Source organism: Eptatretus burgeri, chromosome 3 (assembly GCF_056783735.1).
Source record: "Eptatretus burgeri isolate ZD-2024b chromosome 3, Ebu_testis_v1, whole genome shotgun sequence".
Taxonomy (NCBI): Eukaryota; Metazoa; Chordata; class Myxini; order Myxiniformes; family Myxinidae; genus Eptatretus; species Eptatretus burgeri.
The window spans coordinates 131082043-131108542 of record NC_140963.1 but is presented as its reverse complement, the minus strand read 5'-3'; the positions used below and the strand labels follow the sequence as shown (position 1 = coordinate 131108542).

The following is a 26500-nucleotide window of genomic DNA, read 5'->3' as shown; positions in this document are numbered from 1 at the left end:
TAAGTCGCTGTTTTTGTTTTCCTTAGAACTGTCAATGATAATTATCAGGTAGGTAATCAAAGTGGAGTATCTTGTTTCAGTGCTGATGGAGAGTCGTCTTGCATCTTGGAGCAAATATTTGGCTATCGGCGAAAATAATTTCGCATTTGTATTTTCAGATTGTAGGTTCGAACTGGTGACATGCACAGAGCAGCTGCATGATTCAGAGTTAGAAAATGATATGAAGATGATAAGCAAGTAACATTACTCAGCACCACAAGAGGAGACTCTCCCTCACCTGGTTTCACCAGGAGGAAGAGATCTTTTGTATCTGTACAACACAGGTGAACAAGTTGAAAACATTTTCTTTAACAGCACAGGTAGGATGATCGTAAGAGTGTCAGTGTGAGAAGGCAACAATTGTTCACTTCCTGGTTGATGGAGTTGGTATCCTATTGAGAGGTTCAAAGTTATGACCAGCCAGTCTTTCCGTAAGCTCACCTCTGTGAAAGGTGCAGCTGGTCTTCAAAGACACGATTACTCGGAGGTATGACAGGCCTTCCTTGTAAATAATGTACATTAAGGAAGTAATTGGTAATGGAAGCTCTTTGGAACCACCTATAGTTAAAGAGCAGGTTGCGGGTCACCAAACGTGTTCTGAAAATTTATCAATATGATTATTTGTGCATTAAATAGTTTGATGCAAACTATTGTGGTTGCCTAACTATTGGGAAAATTAATGAAATTTAACTCCGAAGTTGTTATTTCTCGAGGCTTTTGAAAAAAAACAGCCGCATGCCATATATGGATGGTGACGTCACGTTCTCCAAAACAAAGTGGAAGCTCACTCTTTCATTGAAGAAGTGTCCAGTTTAGCGGGTCGTTCTTTCGCTTTTTTGAGCTTGCAACTGTCTATATTATCCTTTTTTATTTTGAATTATTGTAGAAGAAAGTTATTTGGATATTTGTACATCATGCCTCGTACGTGTGTCGTCATGTTTTGCGAAAATGGCTGGAAAACCGGTAATCGCTCCCACTGATTCCCGAAGGAATCAAACATTCGCTGGCAGTGGATAACATTTGTACAAACAAAATTGGCGAATTTTTCCTGCCTTTTAAACTTTTAAACAATATATCTTTGTGGAAAAGCGTTGTGGCCTAACATCTAGTCAAGGCGCCCTAGGCCCCGCGCACCATCGAACATAAACCTTATAAAATATCGGAATTTTACAAACTTCACAACTACCGAGTGTTAAGCATCCGAAGCGACTGCAAAAACCGAAAACAGAATTTGAATTGACTTTAAAACGAACCCGCAACGTCGATCGAAGCATAAATCTCAATTCACCAGAGGAATTTACGGCATTATTTTGTCAGTCATAAAACCGTAATATTCAGCGATCCACGAACAATCTTTACATAATCCGACAGCTTAACAAGTCAGGCATGTGATGATAACCTTTATTGGGATGAAAAATGATTTTTAAACCTCATCTTTGTGGAAAAAGCGTCGCGGCCTAGATCTAGCCAAGGCGCCTGCGGCCATACGCGCCAGGCGCCCTCAATTTGAAACATTCATAACTCGACGAATAAACGCTCAAATTGCACCAAACTTACCTTATTCTTGCGAGCTCACGTTCCCTGTTAGTGGGTGAACAATCCAACCCTTGGCGAATTCTGCTTCGTAATGATAGGAAGAGCCGATATCGAAGGATCAAAAAGCGACGTCGCTATTGACGCTTGGCTGCCACAAGCCAGTTATCCCTGTGTTAACTTTTCTGACACCTCTTGATTAAAAGTCAAAAGGATCGCGAGGCCACGCTTTCACCGTCTGTATTCGTACTGAAAATCAAGATCAAGCGAGCTTTCGCCCTTCTGCTCCACTGGAGGTTTCCGTCCTCCCTGAGCTGGCAGTCAGTCCTGCCACTTGAACACGAAATAGGCCGTTTTCTTGCACTTGCAAGTGGCTCAAATTTATATGGCTCAGGGCCAGAAACTCCATAGTATAAATTCCCATCATCCTCCGATTCGTCCTTGGCAATATCGGAATGAAAACACTCAATTTCATCGCCGCTGAAATCACTCTCTGATTCGCATCTCTCCATTGTTCACACGCTGTTTCCAAATGTTCACGAAGTTTTCGGAGAACGTGACGTCATAGCATCTTCAGTAACTTCCGGACTGTTTTTCGATCACTGACAAAAGTTTTGACTTAAAAGTTAATTTTAGCATATTTTGAGTTTCAAATGTAAGAAAATAATTGCCCAACGATTGTTAATGTGCTTACACAACCTTCGAATCACGCGAAGTCATCAGCGACCCAAAACCTGCTCTTTAATACATGACTTTCAGATCATGTATGAATACTCAATGAGGCCTTTGGCGCATGCGCTGTGTGTGTTTTCAGTAACTCGGTTCTGCTTGCCGAGCACTTTTAACCTGCCATTGCTAGCGCGAAAATAGGACTCATAGAAATATAAGAGTACAAGAAATATCCGTGGAGGAGTTGTCGGATTCGTATAATTTCCTGTTGATACAAGTGAGAAGTGGTTGTGGATATAACACACACTCACGCACATACGCTTCTGCTTTAACCAATAAATGCAAAAATCAAGTATAATTTCTCTTGTGGCCCCTGAAGCAAACAATTTATTTATTTATAACAGATAACATCACTCGCAGCCCATACACCTCCTACCCCTCTTCATTCCACACCTCCCACTACCCACCTCTTTCCAAACATGATTAACAGTAAATATCATTTTAAACGTACCCTCTACATTGACAAAACCCAGATATGACCTTCCCGTCGGTGTTAAGAATCACCCAAGCCAGATTGTGTCTCCCTCTGGGAAGTCAACCTGAATGTTGGCAATGACCGGCTATCCGATTGCAGACATCCATTAAAAAAATCACCAACCCTGCTGTGTTCACACAAGGTAATCCCCACAAGGCTCAAAGTCCACTCAGTGGCAAGGACGATTGAGGAGGTCGGGTAGAACATGCCGTCTTCATGCAGGCCCACATCATCAAGAGTTTTTACAGTATGGGCTGCAATATACCAACTTTTTGGACAAGTTGATGAGAATGTTCTCCAAATTTTTTGTTGTGCAGAGGCACACCCCTTTCTTAAAGGTATGTTTCCAAGTATTTTCAGCTTCTTTCAGAAGCTTTGTGAGCCATTTTATGTTAGAATCCTTATCTGGTGCGCACGATAAACCTTCGGCCGCCCCGATGGACTTTGTTGTTTGGGGGTCTCTGCACATTTGCGTCGAGCATTCTGGGGTGGATTACGTCATCTCAAATATCTCGTATTGTACGGAAGTCGACCAAAAAGAATGATGGTGTTTTAAACTCCACTGCCTCTATGTCTGATTCAGCTTAACGTACTGTTTAAAGGACGTACTGCTCATTATGCTGAAAAGGAAGATGTCCTTGAAATTGTTCATATCTTTTTTGCCATTGAGGTTCACCCCATAACAATTTATAAATTATCCATTTGTGATGCAAGATGCACAATTGGCTTTCTTACCTGGAGAGTTCATAGAGCACCTTACCCCATGCAGTGTTCAGGTATATACTGTCAGACCCCGCTATTTGCGGACCCTGCATATTCACGGGTCATAAAGTATGTCCTGCTTCGACATTCGCGTTTCACAGATATGAGTTTTTTTTTTAATTACTTATTTATTTACACTTCAGGACTGGCCTCCTATATCCATCTGGGAAATTGGAAATCAGCAAACATCACAGCATTACATTACAAAGGTGTAAAAATGGATTCCCTTAACGACAGCCCAATTGGCTTGCTGTACTTATCAGCAAGGTCATGGAATCCATCATCACAGGTGACATAAAATCATTCCTTTTCTCCAACAGCCTCGTCTCAGATCATCAATTTGGATTCACACCTGGTCACTCTCCACCTTGGACATGCTGCTTCTACTCTCCCAACAACGATGGAGGTCATCAATATCAGACATGACATCAGGACCGTTTCTCTGGACATATCTCGAGCTTTTGATACAGTCTGGCATCCTGCCTTGCTCTCCAAACTGTCTGTCTACGGAATCCAAGGCCGACTCTACTCTTGGATTACTGACTTCCTCCACTCTCGTAGCCAATGTTTGTCTCTCAACAGAACCTTTTCATCTCCTCTCCCTGTCAAGGCTAGAGTACCCCAAGGCAGTGTTATTGGCCCCATGTTTGTTTCTAATCCTCATCAACGATCTCACTGACTCTGGAAAATCCTCTATCTCTTTGCTGATGACTCCCCTTTCTGCTGTGACTTCTCTCATCCTCCTGACAGACAGGCTGCAGCCTCTTCCCTCTCCTTCGACCTTGACAAAATCACATATTGGTCAAAAACACAATTTTGCTTTTGTGTCCACATTGCTCACCCTTTGCGTTCTCCCTTACCCCTCATCGTTACCTGCATCCCTTGTTTGGCTGTCTCCGATTACTTTATCCCTCTGCCCTGCTCTTGGTGTTTCCCCTTTCTCCTGCTATTCCCTTCGTTATGTTGTCCTGATTTGGTCTGTGTAATCGCTCTTCCATGAGCCGAGACTGTAAAAAAACAATTTTTAAACAATACCCCGACGTTCGTAGAACCCGACATTCACGGCATTTTTCAGGAATGTGTCCTCCGCCAATATTGGGGTCCAACAGTACTTCCAATTTCAAGAAAAGAATGATTTTTAAGTTCGTTTGAAAAAATTCCTGAAGTTTAGCACTGCTGAAGTGGTCTTGTTTAACATGTCCAAGTACTGCAAAACTGGACGTTCTTGGAAGTGATTAAAAAAAAAAGCATTTTGTGTTTTTTCAGTGTTGAAGTATATAATTCAATTTAAATATAATAAAGATTGTAAAAGTCTAATAAATATATCAATTCCGCAATTTTACCGCCGTTTTATACAGCGTCGATTACACCACTTGAATTAACACATCACATTAGTTATTTGTGCCTGTCGTTTGTGTCCTTTACAACGTCCTACAAAGTAAGTTTCCTGTTTTGAATGATTTTCAATTTAGTTTGACTGCCAGGCAGGCAGACAGAGTTAAAAAAAAACATTATCTCTCCACATGCACGATCGAGACGGATTCCAAGCCAAAGTACTGCTAAAACTGCAGGTTTGTGTTCCGATTCATATTCAAAATACAGGATAACATTCAATTTAAACTAAGTTGTTCCTCGATTATGAACTGACGTTCGTGGACCGACAGATGGAGAGATGGACGGACATGAACCAATTGCTGAACCCCACTTCTCGCTTCGTGTGTGCAGGGTTAAAATTCACAATACTATGACTAGGGTATTACTTGGGCCCTGTTTAAGGATTTGCTTGCTCTTCCTGCGACTTGCCAAAAAATTCAGTACCCACAGCTACACAACCTAAATATTTGCACCCTGAACTCTAACAACCGCTCGTGTGGATCCTTGCATCCAATTCCTGCGTCCCCTCCCCCCTCCCAGATAGGCAACCGTGCTCTCAGCGCTCCAGTCCAATTTAGCTCACGTACGGCCGAGCGGCACCGTGATTGGGATGTTATCAGCTCGTGTATAACCTTAGCGAATCAGCAGTGCAAAACTCAATCTACTATTTCCATACTCTAATCAATTGAGAAAAAGCCACTTGGACAGGTTGAAAACGAAGGGTCTTGTTAAACAAATGGCATGTATTTACAAGGAATGCCGTGTCGCAAAGGAAAGCCTTACCCTTATGCACGTAAGCCCCTTCTACATTCTCCTTACGGTAGCTACAGACACAGGCGCCTCATTCATTCCGGGAAATCAGATAAGTAAGCGTGATAGACAGAGAGATTAAAGAAAAAGGTGGGACTTGTTGGCGATCCCTCGCTCCCCCGACACAAACCTGTGGGCTTACGTGGTCCCATTGTGAAAATAAGGAGTGGGCGGGGGAGGAAAGAAGAGAGGGCGGTGAGGCAATGCGCCGTCTGGGGAGAAATGCGGTGGATGCTTCGTAATGCGTCGAGGAAATCGTGAATGTGTGTCTGTACCCTTGCTCTGAGCAAGTTGAAGGGAATTTGTTGATGACTTTTTATGTTCCAAGTAAATGATTAGAAGTAGGGTAAGCAAGATAACGATCGTGTAGATCAGTGTGTAATTGCCGGCACGTCAAGTAGAGCTCCGCGGATGGTTCAATCGTTCGCTTCGTGTCTGGGTCGATCACTCGCTCCAGAGCCTGTCTGCACCGTGACTCGTGCTTGCTTGGCTCATTCTTGGAGGACTCCAGCTCACTCTGCTCCCTGGACGTACGCGGTCCTGCTTTCCGCGTGACCCGGACTGGCAGTTCCCCTGACCGAGGAACGGACTGGGGACTGGGCAGCTCCCCCGTGCAGCTTCCTGATTGACGCGCAATGTTGCCAGGTGATTCTCGTTGGCTGCGCTGTTGCCTCCATGCCAGAGTCGATGACCAGTCCTAAACTTCTGCGGTTCTTTCTTTTTCCCGATGAAGAGATTCGCACCCCCAGTACGCACCACTTTATTCCGACTGCTATTGGATTTGTAATGTAATGTTGGTTCTGTAAAGCATGTTGTTTGCATGTATGGATGCACTGTAATGAGGTGCAGAGAATGAGAGATGTTAGGATGGAGAGAAGAGATAAGAAAGAGGGGATTTAGGGAAGAGTTGCAATTGAAATTCATGTCTGCAACACACCCAACCTGTCCACAAAGTTTCATCCGAATCGGTCCATAACTTTTTTGAGATATCCTGTTCACAGACAAACAAACACGGGTCAATACATCACCTTCGGTGGTGGTGGTAATGATGGGCAGCTGATGTCTGAAAATTTGAAAGACTGATGTGAGGGTGATGAGACAACAGACACAGGGAGACAAATCAACATTATTATCTTGAGAATAAGGGGACGCAATATGAATGCTGTTGGGCAACCAGTCTGCATATTGGAAGGATGAGCATGTGAGTGTCATGCATCTTGATGAAAAAGTCATTTTTGTGAATCAGGATGAAACTTTTGTTTTATTTACTGCAACGTAATGCTCTGTGCAGTTAACACCAAGTTTAAGGTCTGCTTCATTTTCAATTGCAAAGCATCACCTGTTGCTAATTTCCGAGTTCATATTCAAACTGCGATGCATTCACAGACTCGCGACATGAGGTATGACTTGTATTTTACGTTTTAGTTAATGTTCCGATGTTTCTTTACAGTGCCCAAAATAAAGGTGATCCGAAAGTTAATGGCGAGGTACGTTTTTCCTCTTACTCCAACACTGATGACGACAATTGGTTGGTAATAGTTTGTCTTTTCTTCATTGGCTTTTGCTTACGTGAGCTATTTCTGCCATTTTGCAGGAGAACGAGAAGAGGTATCTTCGCTGCCCTGCTGCACTTACAGTTATGCACCTGCAAAAGTTTATTCGCAACAAAATGGATGTGCCAGACTCTTATCAGGTTTGTGAAGTTTATAATATCGAAACTTTATATCGCCCTCTATTGACCACCTGAAGTCGTACGTGGAGTCGAGGTGGAAACCCTTTTAGTATCTCATCGTCAATGAGGTGTTGACATCCTGGGGATGCGGTGGCTATAATCTGTTGCAAATTATTTGTGGGAGCCATGTGCATGGACTGAAGCAAGTATCGTGTCGAAGTTAATGCAGGGCATGACTTGAATGTCCTGTTGGTAAATACAAGGTTAGTTTCTGTGTGTTGAAGATTTTTTGAGCCTAATTTTGAGATTGCCAAAGGCGAAAGGCTATCTTGAGCAAGGAGCTGATACTCTACAGTAGGTGCCCCCGCCTTTTGGGCGGCATGAGGAATAGATCTGTGTGCTATGAAAGTGAAATGTTCAACGATTTTTGAAGCATCGCATACACAAGCCAAAGTTACTGAGATGGTTGCCATGGCAACATAATTCAGCCAATCACAGCTGCGATCTAATCAGGTTGAGATGATGAATGGATATCTGCAATATGAAAGCTAAATGGTCAACGGTTTTGGAAATATCGCGTACACACAAGCACATGGATGGATGATCGGTTGGACGGAGTTCATTTTAACGTCCCTCATCTCGGACCTTGTCGGAGGGGTGAGGGACAATTGATGGAGCTGTGGGTGGGGTGAGTGGGAAGAGCCATGAAACTTTTTTTTTCCTCACCCTTTTCAGTAAGTGCGAGTAAAATCTTTTCAATATGGCAAAATTAGTTGAAGATATGATGAACATCTAATCCAAATGCACATTATGACGCTCCAATAGCTTCTCAAATACTTGGAGAGCTAATAACCATGGAAATAGCAAAGCGAGAAAATGTATTAATTGATGCAAATAACATTACTTTATCGATCTGCATGTCTGTGCATGCGCAACAAGTTATGTATTCTTCTTTAATTCCTGGACAGACCTGAAAAGTTTTCTCTTATTTTAAGTGGTCATTTTGAAGGCTTAATGGTATTTATTTTGAAATAGTCTTGGAGACTTGTAATACCCTCTCCCACCTTGAGGTGCTACATGATACACATTTACATTGAGAATTTTGTCTCCCTTCCCCCCCCCCCCACTCCCTAAGACCACCGACAAAGATAAAGACACCCCTACACATTAATTGGGGTCATGCTGATTCTATGTAGTAAGTCTGGATGGATTCAGCCCAGAACTGTAGGAGGAGTAGCGCGACAAACACCGGTCCGTGAATTATAGTTCGGACTTGCTGTCGTGGCCAAAAGTATTGGCATCCTTGCACTTTTTTTCAAATAATTCACCATTTCTTCCAGAAAATTGTTGAAATTAAAACATCTTTGGTATCCACAAATGTATTTCTTTGATTTGCAATGAAAGAAAACAAAAAAAAACCTGAAAAAATTACTAAATCTGAGCTTATTCCACACAGAAATCCTAAGATGGCCCGGACAATGTTATTGGCACCTTTTGGAAGTTGTTAGAAATAATGAGATTTCAAGCAGGTGGTCAGCATGACCCCAATTAGTGCATAAGGGTGTTTTTAGTGCAATTTCTGCGTGTAAATGTGTATCGTGTACCACCGCTCTGGGTGGGGGAGGGTACCACAAGTCCCCACCTTTTACAGTACAGTATTCCTGTCCCCACGTTTTCCAGTGCAGTGAGGTGTTTTGAATTTCGCGGTGACAGGTATTTTGGAGAGGTATTTTGAATTGCACGTTTGAATAAGGATAAAACATAACCCCCTTGCCGCTCTCATCAGGAGCCTCTTCGACTCAAAATGTACTTAACGATGTTTTTACACATTGAATTTCATCAATGAAAATAAATTGCAAGGTGTGATATTTTCAAGAGTACATTGTGTATGTGTCGCTGTTGCTGTGATGTTGACACACGACGACATGTTTCCACAATGTTGTGGATGCGTTACTAGAAAGTGCAACATCATACAAAACGATGTTAAGCAGACGAGATATCCCCATGGATATAGTGTTTCAAAAGGGGGGGGGATGCGTCACCCAAGCATAAATTTAACCTCACCTGTCTCCATATTAGAGACAATTATTAGACAAATCAATAATTCACAAATTAAACTCAAATGGACAATTCAAATAGCATTACAAAGCTTAATTTAATCATAATAGTGGAATTAAACTTTTCTTGGTCAACTTACAGGGAGATATCAAATAAATAATTATATCAATGAATACACATGATTTCCACCCCCTCCTTCCCTGTAAGGGCAAAATAGGGGCCATACCCTTGGGCGCTCATCTGTTAGCGGCTGAATAAGAAACCCAGGGAACCGCTGGTAAATGTGGATGACCCACATAATATGTAACGGAGAAGAAAGTAAAGACCTTTGGATTATTTATTATTTATTTATTTTAATGCCATGTACAAACTTTACTACATCATGGGTGATAAGTTTATAACGGTTGTGGTCAAGTTTCAATTGGTCAATTGTGTGTCATTTCGAAGAAGAAAAGAAATACCAATTTTGGGAGGAAACCCCTTGTCATTGACAGACACACCCTCGTACTCCGATTTTTAATTTTTTTTTTAATGTCATCAGCAAACTTTAGTCCATACTGGGTGATAAAGGTTGTGGTCAAGTTTCCTCGAAATCATGTGTGCAATTTCGGAGAAGTTGCATGTGTTTGTGGATGGACAAACTGACTGACGGATGAACGACGCACCATCCCATAAGCTCCCAGGAACTACGTTCCAGGTGAGCTAAAAATTACAGTGAAGTGCGTTCAAATAAGGCCAGGCTAGATCTATTGAGAGATCACAGAGAAATGAGTCAGAAAAGACCCTCTCAATTTGGTTTCGCGTCTGCGAAAAGACCAAATGTGGAGATTCGGGCAAAAAGTTGAGAGGAGAGTTCTTGATGCAGCAGGAGGATAACGAGTTGAGAGGGGTCGAGAGGAGAGTGTGCCCTCGTGTTCGGCCTGCACATCAGCAAGCTCGTCTGGTTGCCTCTGCCGATAACATTACTATTATGGGGTGTGATTGTGGGACTTCCCATCCCAAGAAACAGAGTGATTATGAGAATATATGGGAAAGAAACTTCCAGGCAGCATGAAGGACAAATTCCAGTGGCTCAAATATGACGCAGAGAATGACAGAGAGCTTGGCCTCTATGTGCTGTGGCATAGAATCTACCAGTGTCTGCAATTCTGAAGGAGGGATGCGGCACCATTCTTCCCCAAGAAAGTCAATCAACTCACACCTGTTTGATGGAGGTGGAAAACACTGTCTCGGGCATCGTTCCAGAATATCCCACAAATGCTCAATCGGGTTCAGATCTGGTGACTGAGAAGACCATGACATATGGATAACATCAATGTCATGCTCATCAAACCATTGGGCGACCACACGGGCTCTGTGGATGGGGGCATTGTCATCCTGGAAGACACCCCTGCCAGCAGGAATGAAATGCTACAACATGGGGTGAAGATGATCGCTCAGTACCATTTAGTAGTGATTGGCATTCACCTTGCCTTCTAAGGGAATGACTGCACCTAAACCATGTCAGAAAAAGACACCAGCACCCATCACTCTTGGAACCAAGCACTCAGGGTTGTAGTTATTAACCTCTGCCATCTTCGAAGATGGATGGAGGTTACTGTTTTCACCCCTTTCTGTTTGTTTGTTACTTACGAAATCTAAAGATTTCGAAAGTATATTGATGCCTTCCGTTTCTGTTTGTTTGTTTGTTTGTAGGCACGATAACTCGAGAACGGAAGAAGCTACCAATGTCAAATTACACCACGTGATTCAGGAGGGTGATGGCTAGTGCTGATTAGATTTTGGTCAAAATCGGTCAAAGGTCAAGGTCACGGTGAGGTAAAATATTCGATTTTTGATGGTTTGGTACAGATAACTCGAACGGAAGAAGCCACCAATGTCAAAAACCACGTGATTCAGGAGGGTGATGGCTAGCGCTGATTAGATTTTGGTCAAAATCGGTCAAAGGTCAAGGTCACAGTGAGGTCAAACATGCAAAACATTCGATTTTTGATGGTTTGCTACAGAATCATCTTAGAAACTTCTGGTTTGTGTCGCTACCTTCTCAAGAGACAGCTTTTATTAGACAAGGTCAGAGGTCAAGTTGACGATTTCGTAAGTACCAGTCTATGACTGCTTGTTTGTTTGTTTGTTTGTTTGTTTGTTTGTTTGTAGGCACGATAACTCGAGAATGGAAGAAGCTACCAATGTTAAATTACACCACGTGATTCAGGAGGGTGATGGCTAGTGCTGATTAGATTTTGGTTAAAATAGGTCAAAGGTCAAGGTCACAGTGAGGTCAAACATCCAAAACATTCCATTTTTGATGGTTTGGTACAGAATCATCGCAGAAACTTCTGGTTTGCGTCGCTACCTTCTCTTGAGACAGCTTTTATTAGACAAGGTCAGAGGTCAAGTTGACGATTTCGTAAGTACCAGTCTATTACTGCTTGTTTGTTTGTTTGTTTGTAGGCACGATAACTCGAGAACGGAAGAAGCTACCAATGTCAAATTACACCACGTGATTCAGGAGGGTGATGGCTAGTGCTGATTAGATTTTGGTCAAAATCGGTCAAAGGTCACAGTGAGGTCAAACATAATTCCGTAAATTCATGTGGAGAAATGGAGTATTTTAGCTTCGCTCGATGTTACGAGTTCGTTTTAACTTCGATTTTAATTTTGTCTTCGGTTTTTGCGATTGCTTAGGACGCTTAAAACTCGGTTGTCGAAATTCTGGAGCAGTGATGAATCACTGATATATGTAATAAATAAGTCTTTTATCAGATTCTTCTGAAAAGTAATACACCTATTATCTGGCATATCCTGCTGGTACTGAATCACTTTTTTTAAAAATAAAAACAAAAAAATGGAATTTTTATAAGAAATCTAGTTTTTGTCTGGGACTCATTATCTCCAAACCACAATGAATTCAGAATTCAAGCTCCCCTTTGGCTTCTGACTGATTCATGCTTTTATTAGACAAGGTCAGAGGTCACGTTGACGATCTCGTAAGTACCAGTCTATGACTGCTTGTTTGTTTGTTTGTTTGTTTGTGAACAGTATTACGGAAAAAACTCCTCGACGGATTTCGACGAAACTTGGTGGGGGGGGGTTAGGTATGGTCCAAGGATCATGCTATTAAATTTTGGACTTGGTCCCCCCCCCCAAAAAAAAATTGTAAGAGAAAAAAAATTTTTTTTTTGCATTTCTAAATGTTTTAAGTGATTTCCAAACCCCCCCCCAAATAATTTTTTTTACCCCCCCAAAAAAGATTTTTTTTGCATTTCTACATGTTTTTAGTGATTTCCAACCCCCTCCCCCCCAAAAAAAATTGTTGGAGGAATTTTTTTTTTTGCATTTCTTCATGTTTTCAGTGATTTCCAACCCCCCAAAATCTTTTTCCCCCCCCCCCAAAAAAAGTAGAGAATTTTTTTTTTTTGCATTTCAACATGTTTTAAGTGATTTCCAACCCCCCAAAAATTGAGAAAAAAATTATTTTTTTGCATTTTTACATGTTTTAAGTGATTTCCAACCCCCCCAAAATTGTTGGAGAAAAAAAAAATGTTTGCAACTTTTTTTTCAACAAAATTTAGATTTTTTTTTTTTTGCATTTTTTTTTTTGCATTTTTACATGTTTTAAGTGATTTCCAACCCCCCCCCCCCCCCAAAAAAAAATGTTGGAGAAAAGAACTATAACTATCAGCACTGTTGACATCATATTTAATGAATAAGATATAAGGTTCACTTGAGTGACCCAACAGTATTGGCGGCGGAGGTTTTGCACTCTCCCGAGTGCTCCCCCTCTAGTTAACCTCCGCCATCGAAGATGGATGGAGGTTACTGTTTTCACCCCTGTCTGTTTGTGAACAGTATTACGGAAAAACTCCTGGACGGATTTTGACGAAACTTGGTGGGGGGATTAGGTATGGTCCAAGGATCATGCCATTACACTTTGGACTTGGTCCAAAAAAACAAAACTTAGAAAATTTTGCAACTTTTTTTTCAAAAAAAATTCGATTTTATTTGAAAAAAATTTTGAATTTTTTTTACATTTCTACATGTTTTAAGTTATTTCCAACCCCCCCAAAAAATGTTAGAGAAAAAAAACCGTCGAAATTTTGCAACTTTTTTCAAAAAAAAATCGATTTTTTTTTGGCATTTCTACATGTTGTGATTTCCAACCCCCCCCCCAAAAAAAATTGTTAGAGAATTTTTTTTGCATTTCTACATGTTTTAAGTGATTTCCAACCCCCCCCAAAATTTTTTTTACCCCCCCCCCAAAAAGAGGAATTTTTTTGCATTTCTACATGTTTAAGGTGATTTCCAACCCCCCCAAAAAAATTCTTGCCCCCCCCAAAAAACATTTGTTAGAGATTTTTTTTACATTTCTACATTTTAAGTGATTTCCAACGCCCGGCCGCGAAAAAAAATTTAGAGAAATTTTTTTTTTTGCATTTCTACATATTTTAAGTGATTTCCAACCCCCCCAAAAAATTTTTACCCCCCCCCCAAAAAAAATTTGAATTTTTTTTACATTTCTACATGTTTTAAGTTATTTCCAACCCCCCCCCAAAAATGTTAGAGAAAAAAAACGTCAATTTTGCAACTTTTTTCAAAAAAAAAATCTTTTTTTTTTTTTGGCATTTCTACATGTTGTAAGTGATTTCCAACCCCCCCCCCCAAAAAAAATTGTTACCCCCCCCAAAAAAAATTGTTAGAGAATTATTTTTGCATTTCTACATGTTTTAAGTGATTTCCAACCCCCCCAAATTTTTTTACCCCCCCCAAAAAAGAGGAATTTTTTTTGCATTTCTACATGTTTAAGGTGATTTCCAACCCCCCCCAAAAAAAATTGTTACCCCCCCCAAAAAACATTTGTTAGAGATTTTTTTGCATTTCTACATGTTAAGTGATTTCCAACCCCCCCAAAAAAAAATTGAGAAAATTTTTTTTTGCATTTCTACATATTTTAAGTGATTTCCAACCCCCCCCAAAAAAATTGTTTGGAAAAAAAAAATTTTTTTTTTTTGCATTTTTACGTTTTGTGATTTCCAACCCCCCCAAAAAAATGTTCGAGGAAAAAAAACGTCGAAATTTTGCAACTTTTTTTTCAAAAAAAATTCGATTTTTTTTGCGTTTCTACATGTTTTAAGTGATTTCCAACCCCCCCAAAAAATGTAAGAGAAAAAAAACGTCGAAATTTTGCAACTTTTTTTTTCAAAAAAAATTGATTTTTTTTTTTTTTTTTTTGGCATTTCTACATGCGCGTCGATCTAGTTTAGTTTATTCAATCGTGGTTCAGTAGAGTCTGATCCGTTTTGACCTACTATGAATAGGATATCAGGTTCACTTAAGTGACTCAGCAGTATTGGCGGCGGAGGTTTTGCACTCTACTGAGTGCTCCCCCCTCTGGTTTTGGTTGGAGTCACACATGCAATCATCCGTTTGTTAATAATATGGTGAGGGATGATTCATCTGACCATATCACATTTCTCAACTGCTCAGGAGTGCATTGCCTGTGCTCTTTACATCACTGGACTTGCAAACGTGCATTGCCAGGTGTGATGAGTGGTTTGTGCACTGCAACCCCATGATGGCATCCCGCTCTGTGGAATTCTCGGCAGACCATTTTTGATGAAACTGGCTTTCTCGCACCCCATGTTAAATTCAGTCAATTGACCTGCAGTTGCTTGCCTGCTTTGCCTTGCACTTCAAATTGATGCACGGATATCACCACTAGGGGGGCACTATTTTGGCGACATACATTCATACGTACAATATGTATGCTGTAGCTGCATGAAAGTAAGATTGGTAAGAATGTTTTCGAAGTTGTAAGATAAATTAAAATTTCAGGTGTGCATAATTTGAAGTGGGATAAACAGATAAAAAGGACACTTTCTAAACAAGCAAACGTCGTTTCAGAGGATCCGCTATTAATGTGGGGTGCTTTGAGTCAGTACGTTAATGCACGTTTGGTTGTAGCATAATTTTTAAAATCAGTACATGGCTTTGTGGACAGCCTGTTCTTTGATCATAAGCTGAAAACTATCTTCATATAATACATGGTAAGTTTACCCAGTCAAATGTTCTGAATAAATCAATAAGTTGTTCAACTCATTTTACTCTTCTTTTCTTTAAGTGGCAGGTGCAATGTAACACACCTCAAGACATTCCTTATTGAACCTCTGTTTTTGCACTTTTTCAACCTGTGCAAGAATAAAAGGCTTACCTTTTGTGTTCTGTCGTGGTATTTTTACCACGAGATTCTGCTCAGAATGTCATATTTTCATAAAGTTTTCACCCGTCTGACTGTTCCTTGCGAAATCAAAGATTCGCAAGTGTAATGGTTCGTCTGGCCTGTTATTATCTTGCCAAAACGAAGTTTTGCAAGATATGTTCGTCAGCTTGTATGTTTTTTTTTTGTTTGTTTTTGTCTGTAATCACGTATAAAAAATTCTGCAGAGCACAGTTATCATCGGAAATTTTTGTAACTTTGCATATCAGAAGCCTATAGAGGTCCCTTTCAGTGCACAAAATTTTGAAGGTCAAGGTCAAAGGTCAAGGTCACTTTGGCGCAAATCAGGGGAGTCGACGAAACCCTTATTTTTTGAGTAATTTTGATCGGATCGTCTTCAAACTTCATGGGAATATAGTTCATGGTCTGGCGCTCAGCTGATTAATTTTTGGTGGCCATTGGCCTTGGCCTTGACCTTCATGGTTAGCGCCTCAGGTCAAACATATTTGACCCCAAAGTCAAATTTTCAAGTTTAGGAACCATATCGTGTAGTACCTCAAATTGAACACCTCTGAGTGCTTTCTAGATATGTCAAGCTTGAGACATTATGACGTCATTTGGTGACGTTGTGAGGCAAAAGCATATTTTTCATGGTTACTCTGTAGAACGATTCTCATCGGAATCTCTCGTAGGCAGATATTCCTCAAGGAGTCGCTCCTGGTGGATAGCAGCTCTGTTCACCTCAGTGTGACCTTAAAGAAGTCACACGTGGTCACCTTTTGGCAAGATACGGGTCACCCTGCGGGTGACATTGGTTTTTCTGGTTGTTTGTTCCTTGCGAAATCAAAGATTCGCAAGTGTAATGGTTCATCTGGCCTGTTATTCTGGTTGTTTGTTCTGTTTATCTGTGAAGTCTTCGTTGACTTTTGTGAGTATGTCTAATTGTGTACTGTTTGAATGTGAGTTGGACCGTACATCTATTAATTATGGACTATTGGAACATACCTCTTAGACGACATATAGACCTTTCGACCATTTCAAACCTTTTATACTTTTTGGACTTTTTAAGACCCTTTATACCATTTCAACCTTTACACCCTTTGAGACCCTTAAGACTAATTGTCCTAAGACCCTTAATACCCCTTGGGCTATTTAGACTCAATACCCTTTAGAGTTTCGACCCTTTAGGATAAAAAGACCCTATAGACCCCATTACAACCCATAGTTTCCCCTAAGACCCTACAGACCCTGTTAGAGCTTGTGTTTGAGGGCCTTCTACAATAACACTTGAGGGTCACCAGTCATCAAAAGCCCGCCCCCCCTCACCCCCCAATGGTAAGCCACCTCAGTACCAAGCTGAGAACACTCAAATATAAAATCAATTAATTAAATTTCTTCTTTTTTTTCAGGTTCTGCTCATCTTGGTTAGTAGCATGGGGAAAAAGTCCCATGTGACAAAGAGAAAATGGTGTCCATGACAACAATTTCACTCCATTATAATCAAATTGGATATGTTTGTGATTTTTCAATGTCAGATTGGAACTTCCACAGATTGTTTGTACGTACGTGTGGTATATGTGTGTAAAATATGGTCAAAATTAGTCAAGGTCAATGCCATCCAAAACCTGTAAAACACCTATGAGGCTGCAATTAGAAAATGCACCAACCAAATTTGTTATGCACAACATTCCATCAGGTAAAACACTTGATGGGTCAAACTTTCCAAATTACAAAATTACTGCTTCTGTGGCAACTATTGTTTATTAGGATTTCGCAAGTATCATGCTATGCACAACACATCTCTTTTGTTTGTTTGTTTTTTTTGTTGATGAGCAAGATATCTCAAAAGTTATGGGTGGATTCAAACGAGATTTGGTGGATATGTTCGGTGTGTTATGAGGACAAATTGATTCGATTTTGGTGAAGATCCGGATCCCGATCCTGGAATTTTTAAACGATTTTTCGCCGTTGAGAGATGAGACCAAAAACGATGTTAGTGGGGGATACAAAGCGGAAACTGTTCAGCCTGGTGAAGGTATGCGCTCCACCTCGTGCCGTTCTCGTTATCCATGCAATTATCATTGTTATTTAATGTTGTCCGAGTTGTCAATGGATGCAAATTTCACTTGTTTTTTTTTAGCATTAATTGCCTAAACAACATCCTTTTGTACCCAGAGTGTATTGAACACTCAATAAGGTGTCTGTACCCCCCAGGTGGATGTGATGTTTGAAGAGGAGAGCTTGAAAGATTACTACACACTGATGGATATCGCTTATATTTACACATGGCGGCGGGTGAGTGCTTTTGCTTTCCGTGGACAACAAAAATGGCATCTTAAACAGTCGGGAGGAGAGTGGAACAGACAGCTTTGTTTTCAGATGAATTATTTTGAGGTCATATTTGACATATTAAGACAATAGCATAACTATTGGAGGCAAAGATTAATTCCAATGAAAGGAAATTAGTTTGTTTTGTGAAGTGCACTTGTGTGCGGCGTTCAAGAACAAGATAATCACGATAGTACAAGAAACACCAAGGTTTTTATTTTAACAATTGAAAATATTTCAGATTCCTTCAAGGTGTTGGAACATATCGCAAGTTCATTCAAGGAGTATTGTTCTTTAAATATCTATTAGAAAAAAGGACAAGTATCTGTCCGTGTGTAAAAGGTTCACGCTGTTGTAGAGTAACAAACATTGTCCTGTTGGAAAGCTAATGATCGGTTGACTTGATTGGAAAGCTGAAAATCGATTTTATTGAGAACAAAAATTTCGTTTTGTGACAATCTTGTCGTCTTGTGTGACAAAAACTTACCGCAGGTGCACTGTGTGATGGTGATAGGAATATGCAAATTAGATGAAAATTTGAGATGGGGAAAGGACACAGGAACAAGTTTGGAAGTTGGGCGAAGAAGGGGGGGGGTACTGAGGGATTGTGGAGAGGGGAGGGGAGGGAAGTGCTACATAGTGAGGTTTGCATAAAGTGGGACAAATGCACCCCATGCCCCCCTAACTATCCCGATAAAATCTGCACATTCTTAGTTCGATATCCTGGATGTGGTGGGGCAACTTAGAATAACAATTGTGCATTTTGTGAGGAAAGCACCAAATTTGGCACACTAGTAGCCTAACATATTATGAAGAGATTTGGATAGTGGGCCATCTCAAATTCAGCCGCTGATGGCTGTGGCAGCCATTTTCCAAAATGGCCACTATCAGTTACTATAATTTCACTCACATTGGTTTGAACATTTATTAAAAGCTGAATTAAGAAAAACATAACCTGTAGCCACCTCAAGTTTAAAGATGGCTGCTAATTATTTGTTGTTCCGGACGACTATCTCTCATAGAAATTGGTTGTTGAGAATGGTGGCAAACGAATCACGGGCTGCGTCTGATTGATATGAATACCAACATCGCTTATCTAAAGTCAGTGGTTGTTGAGCGTGGTTGCAAACTAATCATGGGCTGCGTCTCATTCATATGAATACCGACCGACATCTCACTCATAGAAATTGATCGAGAGATTTCTGATTTTAATGTTCTGAATCAGTGACACAGTCTGCTCTGTTAATATTCTCTCAATTTTGTGAGCACTCTCCCTCACACACACACAAAGCTGTGCATTCAAGTGCGGCCTTTTTGCACTTGCAACGCTTCAGACAGCTCTTCTTGCACTTGCACGATACTAGCTCATAGCAGGTGTGGGCTGCTTTGGGTAGCTTCGTCCAGTGTGGCTCGTACACCCCCTCGTCATTCTTGACCCAACCCCACCTGGATGGAGGAGGCAGCTCTGGCATTGGTAGCAGTGTTTGACCCCACACATAGCCTCATTGGTTGGCCAGATCAGCTGCACGTTGTTCTTCTTCGCGAAGAGTTTCTTCCGGGCCTTGTCAATGTCGTTGCACGTGCTGCTTCTGTCATAGAGCAATATGACGAACCTCTCGATGGTGTGCATGACATCGTCTGGTATGCCACTTGGTGCAGAGGATAGCTTCAGCAGTGCGTCTGTAAGTTCTGGCAGAACGGTCCAGATTGTCCAAGCAGTCTTCTTACCATGTCCAGCAAAGCTCGATACAGTGTCACACCCAGTCAGAGTGTGAAACATCGGGAGTGCCTGTGCCTTCTCTGGTCCAAGGCCAGCTGCTATTTCGTGGGTTGCCATGTACCGAAAACTCTTCCCAGTGCCAAATGCGAGCCACAGTTCATCTTCTGGTTGCAGTCCCTGGGCCACTGACACAGCCAACACCACAACATCGGTGTCAACTGTCTTGATCAGTATCTTGTGGTGACCATGGTTGGCTGCATGGGATGCATGCAACAACATTCGACTGTCAGCTTCTTCGTGGCTGCATAGGGCGAGCAAGGCCAGGTCGAGCAGCGGTGGCTTGCTCAGGACTGCCTCTCCATCAGTGATAACCAGCTGCTTGTCATCCTGGTCAAACCACCTGAAGATAACTTCTGATAGGAACTTGAAGAGCTCGGTCTTGTTGGTGTCCACTCGGAGGAAGTTCTGCCAGTTTCCAGGTATAACTGCTGCTCCGACCACGCGTCTACGCACTCCTTTTCCACGCTTTGATCTTGCACCGCCTTTCAGTGAATCAGCAACGTAGCGGTCCCAGACCAGGTCCAGGCGTGACACAGTCTGAAGCTTTGTTGACAGGTACAGGTGAAACCACACATCAGAGGATGAAGACATCCTGGGCATAGTCATCAAAGTGCTTGGCTACCGCAGGCTTCAGTATCTGGACAATGACTGCCCCATCAAGAACTAGGCTGGTGGTATCAGGAGCCTCTGATTGGGCATTGGAGAACTCTTCAAAGCATTTGAGGAGATCACTCTTCTTATCGAGATGGAGACTTTCTCCATCGGAGAGAGCTGGAGGACACGCTTGATTCTCATGACGAAAGAACTCTTCAAGGTTTCCCTCGTCTGGCAACCGATGTAGAGCCATGAGAAATGTGCCACGTCGTTCCTGAGAGAGGCCAGCTGCTGTTTCCCTTTGCTCACACTTCTCAGGGTGGAAGTGCTAAACACCTTCAGCTTGTTCTGACGAATTGCATCATCAGTTGGCTTGGTCCTTTCCACCAGGCATTCTCTGGTGAAAGCCTGGAACTGCTCTTGGCCAATCTTCACATTCCTGACATTCTCAACTGCAGCAGGACCTGCAATTTCCTTTGTGTCAAGGACAACCAGATCCATGCTCTCTTCCTCAAAGGGGTTGCCAAGCTCTTCTATGACACTGACAAGGGCACAGACATCCTTGGCGAAAGAGGTTTGCACACTTGGTGTCTGATCGTGATGATGTGTGTCCTCTCGCCTCCGCCAGTGTTGACGGCCATCTTGGAACTCTTCTATGGCCCTGGCAACTTCTGGCCCAGCAATCATCCAACGCCGCAGGGCACTTGGGTTATCAGTGAGGCCGACTGCTCCACCATCTCCTTTGATGCATGCGTTGTTCTGTTCATGTGCCTGGTCGATTGGGATCGAAGAGAACACATTCTTCATCTTCTGTACAGTGAAGTTGCCAGCCATAAATTCTCTAGCTACATCTGGGTGCTTCATTGGGAGTGCAATCATGTCCCTCAGGTGAACAGGGACCCACCTGGCATAGTGTGTGTGGTCCAAGGCATGGAACCATGGGACCAGTTCCGTCACGGCATCAAGGTACATCGTGAATGAAGCCTGCCGCAGAGAACGCACGTAGACCAGTACCAACATCTCTAGTTCCAGCACAGTTGCCCAGTACTGAAAGTTGGGAATGTCTTCTCCTCTCTGGTGACACCATTCTTCGAACTCAGGCAGGTCTTCTGCATCATCAAAATACGTCATACAGTGACGTTCATATGCACGGTGTTGCAGCATGTGCAGTTCCGCTGCAGTGATTTGATGAGCTCTTCTTGTGCGGGTGATGTGGGCAGCTTAAAGGAAGGAGTCTGCTGTCCCTGGCGTTGCAATCTCAGCTTGCACCAAGGCTTGTACCCAGCCACTTCCTCGCAGGCAGTCGCCCAGCGTCTTCAGGGCGGCCATCTCGATGTGGAGCCCACCAAACATCACCACCATCTTTTCTTCACCATACTTCTCTGGCCACTTCCACTGAATCTGCTTTGCCAAGGCAAACAGTGGCTGGTTCAAGGTGACGACAGGTGTCTGGCCAGGATGCACATGTTCTTCAGCATTCTTCACCACATCCATGGAGTGCCGGATCATGGCCACTGTGTGGGCACTGTCAAGGAACAGTGGAAGCAGGACGGTGGGGCTGATGGTTCGAGGTAACGGCAGCTGGCTACTGGCATGAAACGCTGACCACGATATGTTCTCGTATGTCCCAGTGTTGTCCTCTAGGAGCCGCCTTGCGTGCTCGAGCCACAGGTATTCCTCCTCAGTCTGTTCCTTGAAGTCATCTCTGGTCAAGGACACCACTCTAGTAGCTGGAACAGACAGGTTTTTCATGCTGGTAGTGACTGGGGGCACATCAGTATAGTAGTGTGGCAAGTGGCCGACCATCTGCGAGCTGGCATCTCTAGATCCACCAACGATTACAATGCTTCGGTCCACTCCTTCGCCAGTGAAAGAAGGGTGCTGGAGGAGGGAGATGGTTGTACCATGGAAGGACTCTTTTGCTGTCGTTGAACTGGGATTGTGGTCGATATTGTCTATGGCTGATGTTGTGAAGACATTGCTGCGCATCTTTGGGGGGCAGACCACTTGTTCTCTGTGAAACTGTTGGCAGGCACTGTTCCCCATCTGAGCCGAGAGCTCGAGAACACGGGCATATGAGATGCTCATGCCCAGGTGTGACAACCTGTCTACTAACTCCCTCTTTCGTGTGTGAGCATGCAACATCATCCCTACGTATGTGGGAACTGGGGTCTCCTGTGCAGCACTGTGCCTGGCAGTTACGGGTCCTGTGGTGCGATGTGCCCGGTTGTGCTTGATGCAGTTAAACTTCAGCATCTGGGCAATGGCAAGTGCTGCAGGGGTTGTGTCTGCCATCTGATCCTTAATGCTGGGACCCTCGAGGACCATGCTCACCAGGGCAAGCAGCAGTGATGGCACAGATTCTCCTTGGCATCCTTCAGGAAATCCGTTGAAGGGCTCAGCTTCTTCAAACATGTGGCGGTGCACGGTCTGTGCAGCACATGCTAGATGGACCACATCATTATCACTGTCCAGATCACAGGCTTTGATGAGAGCAGCCCCAACGTCTTCTTCAAATACCAGGGCGTCTCTCCCCTTTGTGTGTGCGTGCATGTCAGGGAACTGGGTAAGGAGTCTCTGCTTCAGTCATGTGGAGTGGACCCTTGTGTCAAGCTTAACCCCAAGCTGTTCCATTCTGGACTGGTAGAGCTAACTTGAACACCGGTGCTGTCTCCTCATCTCGCCTAGCTTCTTCTATGCAGAGGACCAGTTCGGCGAAGACAATACGTGATACTGCTCGCTCCTTGTCTTTGTACTTGGGTCCCTCAGACTGGGCCTTTCTAACACTGTTGTGCAGCACTGATAAGCACTTCTTATGGTACTTGGCGTCCTGGTCGACCATGTCCCCGGCACTGAGTCGGCCGAGCAGTTCTGTCTCTTTAAGAATGGCTGCCCAGTCTCGAACTTTACTGTCCATTTGAAATGTTGCAACTTCGTGAACACCATCGGTTCCTGCAGGTTGTCTGCAGAAGAAACACTGGGCTTCTTGGGCCTTCTCTGTACTGGATGATCTTGAATGAAATCTGGTGCGTTTGCACGCATCTGGTACGTCATGGATCTCTCCTTCTGTCATGAGTGTTCGCTTTTCTGCCCTTTGCAATTTTGTATTGTTATATTTGAGCTTGCATGTTTGATGGTACAAAGCATTGTTTGCAACCATGGCCGCTTCAATGCCATACCCTTCGTTGAGTCTTTCCAACTGAAGTGTTCCTGGAAGTTGTCCAAGCTCACTGAATCTGATCAAATCGGCTGCAAGTGAACTGTACCCACTCCCAGAGTCTTTCGCTTGGACTGTGAAGGACATGTCCGAGACTCTGCTTTGTCCTCTTGGCAAATGATGCACAGCTTCCAGTTAGTCTGAGTTGGGTGCGTTGATGTTGATGGGACAGGATGCTCAAGGCCAACCAATTGGAAGCTCTTGGACATGGTCAAGTTGTTCAATGTTCCACTCGGTATCTTCTGGTCAACAGCAACCACCACCATCAGGATCTGCAATGACACAATGTAGGATAAATTAGTTATGAATTAAACTGGTTTTCTCTGAGCCCATAGTCATAAATACTATTGCCACTTGTAAAATCTTCTACAGACGCTGGTGACGGCACATAGACAATTCACACCCATCATCTGAGTTACATGGCTTCATTCCCAATATGACCGAATTCATCCATATTTAGGTTACTTCGAGCCGATGTGCTGAGACATGTTGCGATTGACTAAGAGTCAATAAAAACGCAGTTTCAGAAAACTGACAGGTTACTCAACAAACTGACCAAAACAAATTAGCTTAACCATGAAAATGGAAACTAGAATGGAAAACTACTTACGAATGGTTTGGCATTGCCGTCAATCGAACGAAGATAACCCGAAAACTAACGAGTTATCATGGTAAAGATATCTCGCCAACACGCCGGTATGAGGAGAGAACTTCCTCACTCAGTAGCAAACTGGAACTGGCGCCGTGAAGGCAGAACAGAAATACATGCAGAACCTCGTAACCCGGTAATCCGTGACTGAGATAATCTTATGACCAAACTGCACCCCGCAAACCAAACTCAACTTGATGAACTACGGTTAACAATGGGAGAGCATAGAGAACTCTATGGGCACAGAACAAAATAACAATGAATCGCGTCAACAAGTGTAAGCTGGCAACTCAACCGTGCGCGATTCCGGGGTCAATATGCACGCACACCACTTCCACTACCATGTGCCAAGCCAATAGTGCTATGAATGTTTATCATTGGTTTTCATTCAGAATCTGTCTTAATAAGACTAATTAGTCCACTTTAACTTTTTTTTTTCTCAACCAGATCAAATTGTTACTTTCTTTGACCATTATTGGACCTTTATTAGTAAATAAACTTTCACTATCAACCTGCATTCCTCTCCAGTAAAGCAGATATGTGTCATAACAGTAACCACTGGCGGCCATTTTGAAAAATGGCTGCCACAGCCATCAGCGGCTGAATTTGAGATGGCCCAATATCCAAATCTGTTCATAATACGATAGGCTACTAGTGTGCCAAATTTGGTGCTTTCCTCTCAAAATGCACAATTGTTATGCTATATTTAGCTAAGTTGCCCCACTAATGTCGCATCAGAGGGTTATCTGGCTGATGGTGTGTGACAAGGACAAATTGATTAGATTTTGATGAAGATCTGGATCTGTATCGTCGAATTTTTAAAGATTTTTTATTTTATTTTATTATTTTTCTGAAGTGATTCTTCACCTTTGAGAGATGGAGCCAAACAAGACATACTGTATCACACGATATCTCAAAAGTTATGGATGGATTTTGATGAAACTTGGTGGACACGGGTGCATGACGAATCAATGAGATTTTTTTTGTGAAGATCTGGACACTAAGTTTTTATTTTATTTTGTTGTTTGTTTTTTGAAGTGATAACTCACCTTTGAGAGATGGGGCCAAAAACTGTATATAAAGCATCATGTTTCAAAAAGTTGTGGACAAGTTCTGACAACTTGGTGGATGAGTTGGGTAGGTGACAACAAGTCAATTCGATTTGGGTGTGTAACATGGACGAATGGTCCGGATGGAGATCTGGCCACTGGGATACAAAACGTAAACTGTTCAGCCTGGCAGAAGTACATTATGTGCTCTACCTCGTGCCATTCTCGTTACATTTTACAACAGTTCACCAAATGTTAACTGTGGCAGACATACTTTTTACATCTTAAAGACACAGTAGCAACATGTCCCCAATGAGCATTGAAGGTTAAGGCCAGGAACGCAAATCGGTATCCTTTGTACCCCGCTGGCAACACGCTATCCAAGGAACGTTGGACCATTGAGTTTCCGCAAGGCAATGGCTACAAAATGACCCAGAGGGAGTAAAATGCAATGTGGGATGGGAATGCAAATGGCATACAATTGGAGGGCTGGGTCAGTCATTCATTTTGCATACATAATAAGTAGATGGTCCCAAAACAGTTGGTAGATCGTGCCAATCTTGGAACTTCAAATGTCATTGCAGACACACCAATTAGAAAGGAAGGCTTGATTAAGGAAAAAAAAAATTTTAAAAGGGTGTTCAATAATTGATGCATTTGTTGAATCAAAAGACAGTATTTCAAAACTTTCGTATTGTTCGTTTGTTCACAATCATAGAAACAGCCACACATCAAAGGTCGTTAGTTTATCATGTCTACATATACATATATATATATATATATATATATATATATATATATATATATATATATATATATATATATATAATTTTTGCAGGAAGTCTTACAAGATATATATATATATATATATATATATATATATATATATATATATATATATATATATATATGAGAGAATAATACCGTCCTCAACCATTCCAATGTGTGTCCGCTCCAAGTCGGTTGATCAGCTTGCTCTGCTGTGCAAACTCAAGCGCTTACTGATGTGTGGATGGGTGTCTCCTTTTCATTCAGAATGGTCCTCTTGCTCTCAAGTACCGTGTCATTCCAGTCTTCAAACGCAAGAAACCCAACCCGGGACTCAGCCTCGGCGATAATCCGAGTCTGTTGGTACGCACTCGCTCCGATGACGTGCGGCCTTTACGACCAGATCGCCTAGGCCCATCCAACGGTTCGTTGAAGGCCTCAGCAGCGAT

At 42.4% G+C, this 26500-nt stretch overlaps 1 protein-coding gene and 1 pseudogene across 2 annotated transcripts in view; one reads left to right on the top strand and one right to left on the bottom strand.

Moving 5' to 3' along the window:
• The window catches only part of LOC147030984 (polycomb complex protein BMI-1-A-like), a 64366-nt gene that overhangs the window by 35905 nt on the left and 1961 nt on the right, over window positions 1-26500 (top strand). The window contains exons 7-10 of the mRNA XM_085875620.1: window positions 7173-7209; window positions 7317-7415; window positions 17881-17961; window positions 26319-26500. The exon at window positions 26319-26500 is cut by the window's right edge and continues 1961 nt beyond it. Of these exons, the coding sequence (XP_085731746.1) occupies window positions 7173-7209; window positions 7317-7415; window positions 17881-17961; window positions 26319-26500 (399 nt within the window). The remainder of the gene's footprint in view (window positions 1-7172; window positions 7210-7316; window positions 7416-17880; window positions 17962-26318) is intronic.
• LOC147030983 (uncharacterized) overlaps window positions 20438-26500 on the bottom strand; it is a 55003-nt pseudogene continuing 48940 nt past the window's right edge. Inside the window, exon 2 of the transcript XR_015056609.1 lies at window positions 20438-23857. The product of XR_015056609.1 is annotated as an uncharacterized LOC147030983 (transcript). The remainder of the gene's footprint in view (window positions 23858-26500) is intronic.